Raw genomic sequence first — 6,000 nt, forward strand, 5'->3', positions numbered from 1 at the left:
GCGTGGCACGGTGCTCGTCACGGCATCGTTAGAAAATCCCTTTGGCCGGGAGCGTCTTCGCGGTGGGAAGTCTCAAAGGGTTCTCGCCGATATGAAACGAATGAGACAGCAGAAAAGGAGGAGACGTACTCGCGAGTACGTCTTACCTCGTTAAGAGAATAATGCCCTTCCGGCGAGACGAGTTCCATCCCCTGGTAGACTAACGAGACACGAGACAGCTACCGTGGACACTTTCCACAGAGGTTAATCAACTCTCTCTTTCATGTTAGTCGAGACAAGTCGTTGGAAATCGACATGGAATTTGCGGACAGTAATTTCTAAGATTGTAGTTCTTCTAATGCCTTACACCGAATAAAAACGCGCACCTTTCTTATTCTATTTGCATTATTCCCTATACGCAGAACACTTTGTAATCCACGAGGCAGATTATGACCCGAGGAACTCGCCATAGTGTGACAGTAATCTAGTTATTAGTCTGCGCTTTTCCATTACGAAAGGAACTGCTTGATCCGGCATAGAATGCGACCCCCGTGGCTCAATAGCTTAAGCGTAACGCGCGGTGGCTTGCCGTTATGAAATTACGCTGGTCGATGCCGCGATAACGACTAATAATTACAATCGACCGCAGGACATAGACATGCTGCAACTGTTCGCATCTCCGGCGGGTCGAGCGCTGCTAACCAGTGACAATCGGCCAAGAGGATCGACGTCGACCTCGTCCTTATCTCGAGAGTCCTCTTCGAGGCTGAAGAGCGGCAGAAGACCATCGGGCACTGGTACAGTCAGCGCGCCAACCTCGCCGCCCAGGCAACGAAAATCCAGTACCGAATTGTACAAAGAGGCCGTCGAAATCCTTGGCCTCACCTGCTCGCTGACTGATAGCTGCCGCTGCATTGACTGCCAGGTATACAACAATATAGGTATAGAACAATATTCATTGGTAAATGTACCCAGAAGCTGAGAAAGTAAGTCTTTCGTTGGTACTACCTTCGGAATAATGTGTCCTTTAACGAGTAAGAGTTTAATGGGCGAGTGGAGCCTTGGAGATTGGGAAATTTGGTAAATACTCTTTGAAATACAGCGATTAAAATTCCCCTCGATTTGCATGAAAGGCAATCCCCAGAAACTGGGGGAAAGAGTGTCTCCTTTGGTCCTGCCAAAGTGACCTTAGCTCCCAGCAGGATATTTCGTCTTTGAATTGCAAAGGCTTGCAAAGAGAATGAAATTTTTTCCACAGTCTGCTCTGGAGCTCGATGTCTAATTGCTTTCATTCAGAAGCCAGCACCGTGCATGTAATTAAGGCGAATCGGCAGGGATAATGCTCGAAATTGAGCGGGCACTGTCTCGATTTAAGACCAAATTCCCTAATCTGCGCGTGCCAATTATACCCGCGAACGAAGTGCTCTCATCGATCGAGCTTCTTCTCAGCCGCCCGTAAACGTTAGCTTGTTCCAGTTTTATCGGAGATATGCTCGGTCCATCCCGCGTTCCCGTTCGGTAACGCTAATGGAAGAAAATGAAACGGGAGTGGCGGCGAAGCGGTTGTCCGAATTTAATTAAAAATTTTATCGCGTTTCCAGTAATCTTTGTAATTGGTAACTCGCGGAATTTCCGGCTGTGTACGTTCGGGATTACGCGGAATGTTCGGGATCCTAATGGGGAGATTTCCCTTTTCATAGGAAATTACATAAAAAAAAATAAAAAAAAACGTTAACGAGGCATTTAGCTTTGAAGCTTACTCGTCTCTTGTTCGAGATAAAAATGTGGGTATCCTTGACGAAGATGTGCGGGATCCACACATCCTTCCCAAAATGAACCTTTCGTTTTAATTAAGTCTCCCCGAGTAGACGAATGTGCAAGAAGATGAGCCAATTGACTGGGATGAATGTTCCAAAGAAAATAGAAGCTGTAACTAAGTTCCCAAGATTAAAGCTGCCTGACACTCAACTTCTGAGGTCAGAAGTTTTTGAGATTGAATCTTTGAAACTAGTAGTACTTCTTCATCCCTGGCCATCGAGATGAAATCTCTCGCCATTGTGTTCACAAGCTCAGACTTCCTCGATATTAAGGTTTCATGCATTCTCAAGATCATAGTCTAAACCTCGAAAATTCAAAGTAATTGCAAATAGTAATTAAAAGTGATGCCTATCCCCTGTTGGGCTACTTTTGTTCTTCCTCTGTTCCCGAAATTTTTAAGCCTCTCCAAAAAGCACAGCTTCGGAGACTTTTTAATCAATTAAATAGCCAAGTGTAATTCCTACGCGATGTAACGTAATTTATTAACTTTCAGAGCAACTACTTCGACTGCGACGACGATTGCGGCGACGCGAGAACGGAATTGGCTGCGGGCACTCCCATTCTACTGGACCACGCTTTGTCGCATCCGCTGACGTGTTCCATACAGTAGCAGCCGACCACCGCGTAAACATTCCGAAATCGGCCCTCTGTTAATCTACTTTGCCACATTCACGAAGCAGAAGTCATCAAAACGTCGGAGATCCATCGCCTGATTCGAGACGAAGTGGAAATGCTCTACGTGCGAGCGAAGATTAAGCGAACCGCGAGCAAAAAGCGTGTCGGACCGACAAAGAACTCGAGCGCTACGATTCCACGCCCACGCAATCGCGAGCAAAAATTTGGAGGTTGCGCTGGAAATTTACACGAGCAGTCTTGATCTCACCCTTCTGAAATATAAACAAAAGTCTCCATGTATCCTTCCCTCTATTCTAATAACGTAATTGCGTTTTTGTACGACTCCCATCTACGAAATATTAATGTCTACTTGCGAAGAAAGAAGCTCCGCTCTACGCGGCAAATGTTGAAACTTTATTGGGATAAGAATTGCAAACAGTAGAAATCGATTTAATTCCACGTTACCATTGCTCCCCTCGGCAGAAGAATTCCTTTCCGCGGCATTAATTAAACCGTTTCAAAGCGACGAATGTAATTTATGGACAATATTAACCGAATAAGTAATGCTTAACTCGTCGCCGTAATTACGCTCCCTTTGACTGCAGATTCGAGGCTCGCAAATTTGAAAGTTACATGTAAACATACTCTGTGAACGGTTCGCGTGATAGTCTGTCATTGAGAAATTACCAATCGACAGAGCGGCTTGTCGTTTCACGTGCTCCTCGAAACGTTTCCACGTCGCCATCGACGCGCGAATAATTCATCGTTCATCGCGATAAGAAATTTCGGGCAGAACGGTGCACAGGAAATATAGTACCGCGGACACAAAGAGATAATACGCTCGCCTGGCTCAAATCGGACGAATTTATCGACGCGAAACCACACATGCCAAACAAAAATGCGCCAAATTTCTAATTATAAACTAGCGGTAACGATAATAATACTAATAATAAACGATAACCCTAATAATGATTTCGATCTAGTCGGAAAGTGTAACGCGATTACGACACGTTTACTAGGTAACATTTCAATGGTTTGTCGACGTACACGATACGAGGATTATATATTATATATATATTATATACACACGTGTATACATTACATTTACTACACGTTTTATTATTATACTTGCTCGATTAATTACGGTAACGTACGCGTTACTGAACTTCATGAGCTCGCGAACAAACCGAAAACAAAAAGGAAGGTAAAACGATAGAACGAGGAATAATACAGCGGGAGAAAAAAAGGTGTAATATTAAATATATATACATAAGTAGAGAGAAAGAGAGCGAGAGAGAGAGAAAGAGAGTGAGAGAGGAAGAGAACTTTATAGGTACAAAGTTGATACGTATGTATATGTTAAATATGTGTGCGATTATGTTTTATAGAGAAAAAAACGACCTTTCGTTAAGAGTTTCGCGTTTAGTTATTAACGCGTTGACTGCCGCATCGATTCTCCGTAACCAAAGGGGATCGTTAATTTTAATGAGGACCTGAAGTTACTTTTTCAAACTTCACAGCTGGGCGAGCAGGATTACGCGTCCCCCAATTTGCTTGCAATCACATTTTACTCCTAGTTGCAACATTGTGAAATTACTCGAATTCCGAATGTGTATCGTTAAATCAAGCTCGCGTGGCTCCATAACACTCGGCATTCCTGACTGTCCACCGCCGCATCCTTCCGTTCGCATCGAAAGGAAAAAATCGAACTTCGCGCATGCGAAATCGTTGGTGGTGGAATTTCCACTTTGATTTCACGTATTATCCTACCCGTGCTTCTGCACTGTAATTTTCCACTCCGGTCGAGCGTTGCGTAATAGCAGGAATTATTTGGGGAAGAATCGAAGTGGACAGACAATAGGGAAGATGCGTCTCCGTGCTATATATACTACGAGGGGAGAGCTGTCTTGTGAGACGTGAGCTTATTCCGTGTATACCAAGCCATTGACACTAGAATTTTGCACGGTGCCCAGTGTGCAATTACTGCGAGAGTGCAATTGCAAGTCCAACGCACACCCCAGCTTCTACGCGGCAGCTTCTTTGCTCTGCAAATGTGTCGAGCTAAGGAGTCCGCTACGGTGGAAATGTCGCAGGAGAGTAGACTATATTCAGGTGCGGCGGTCAACTTGCCGACAGGCGAGTCGTAATTATAAACGACGTAACGATAAACGAAACTAGGCCTGAGGTACGGAGGAGACGCGAAATACCGCATTCGGTGGAAATGAGAACGACAGAGTAAGAGAGAAAGTGGGATTAAGTGGAGCGAGGATGCTTCTGTCTGCGAGCAGAAAAGGAACCAGGACGAAAGTGTAGCGTTACGTATAAATCTGTGCTGAGGGAGAGAACGCGAGGGTGCATGTGCCAAATTAACGTTTAATCGTGGCGAGGCAGGTAAACTTAACGGTTCATTGTGTCGAAGCCTTTCCCTTGAAGTATCTGTTATGAATTACGATGAAACGGTGATAAGGCCGGGGATCCATGTGTTTTGTTAACGATCTTTCTAACTTGTTACATAAATATGTTACTATCTATCGAGACACGTCGCGTGTACCGAGCGCTGGCACCTACTTGTTGCTAAACGGATCTTCGATCAAATGATCAATCTGTGGGCGTTCTGATCGAGTTTTATACAGCTCAGCGGATCCAAGCTTTTTTATCTTTGGCTACCATGAAACTGTGCACGACGCGAGATCGATATACACAGGCGCGAGATGTTAATCGGATGGACGCGCGGTGTCTTGGTTCTGGTAGCTTTTCACGAACACTCGTCGTCAGATCGTTACTTTTTTACAACGAGGTACGCTATCGATAAGTAGACTTTGCGTGGCTCTGTGCGAAAGGAAGCCCGATACGCGTCATTGATTCTGTACGTATTTACGTTACGAGATATCGCTGCCATCATTTCCTTCGACAACGTACAGCGCTGATAATTCTGTTAGTAACGTTACCCTGTTCATGATAAACGATCAATAGCGACACGTGTAAAGGACGAGACTCCGCGATTCGTTCGTCTGCTTGGAGAGCGACCATTCTAGCGACGTGTTTGTATAATCAGATTACTATTGCCGACGTTGTTACGTGTAGATAGAAGGGAATTAAGTGATCTTTAATCAGTTAGTTACGAGCGAAAGGGAGTCAATGAAATGATAGATTACTGCCAGTTGAAGTTTCGTTGGAGGCAGTCTCTTGCTACGAACGGTTGAGGGGAGTGTTTAATGGAAAGTTTGGGTATATAGTGTTTTAAAGTTGTTAAGAGTCTGTGTTATTCCCGCGGAGGAAAGAGCGTGTCATTTCTGACTCTCTTACGCTTCGAATCAGCAGCCAATCGACTTCTAGGACGTTCGTTTTCCGCGATCGTTGCAATCGCATTGGCTTTTTCTCATCGACGAAAGTAAAAGCGCAATTACTCTTTCGGAATATTCGAGAGGCGCGCGAGACCTTTGCAAGAGACATGTAACGATAAACACACGTGGCTTCTAAACATTTTATAGTAACATAAAGCGTAATTAAATCGACGGGGGAATGGTTCTTGCAACACGCAGCGGCGTACTCTTGGATATGATTACCATTAAAATACGATACAAGGTA

General features: G+C 44.5%; 1 protein-coding gene across 3 annotated transcripts in view; it reads left to right on the plus strand.

Annotated features, from left to right (window-relative positions):
* Nucleotides 1-6,000, plus strand: part of LOC143374836 (uncharacterized) — a 112,622-nt gene extending 106,622 nt beyond the window's left edge. For 2 of the 3 annotated variants that reach the window (XM_076823353.1, XM_076823351.1), the window contains exons 5-6: nt 629-920; nt 2,291-6,000. In XM_076823353.1, coding sequence (XP_076679468.1) covers nt 629-920; nt 2,291-2,451 — 453 coding nt within the window. In that variant the 3' untranslated portion in view covers nt 2,452-6,000. The remainder of the gene's footprint in view (nt 1-628; nt 921-2,290) is intronic. The other variant, XM_076823352.1, reaches the window with a different exon arrangement.

Source organism: Andrena cerasifolii, chromosome 11 (genome assembly GCF_050908995.1).
Source record: "Andrena cerasifolii isolate SP2316 chromosome 11, iyAndCera1_principal, whole genome shotgun sequence".
Classification (NCBI taxonomy): Eukaryota; Metazoa; Arthropoda; class Insecta; order Hymenoptera; family Andrenidae; genus Andrena; species Andrena cerasifolii.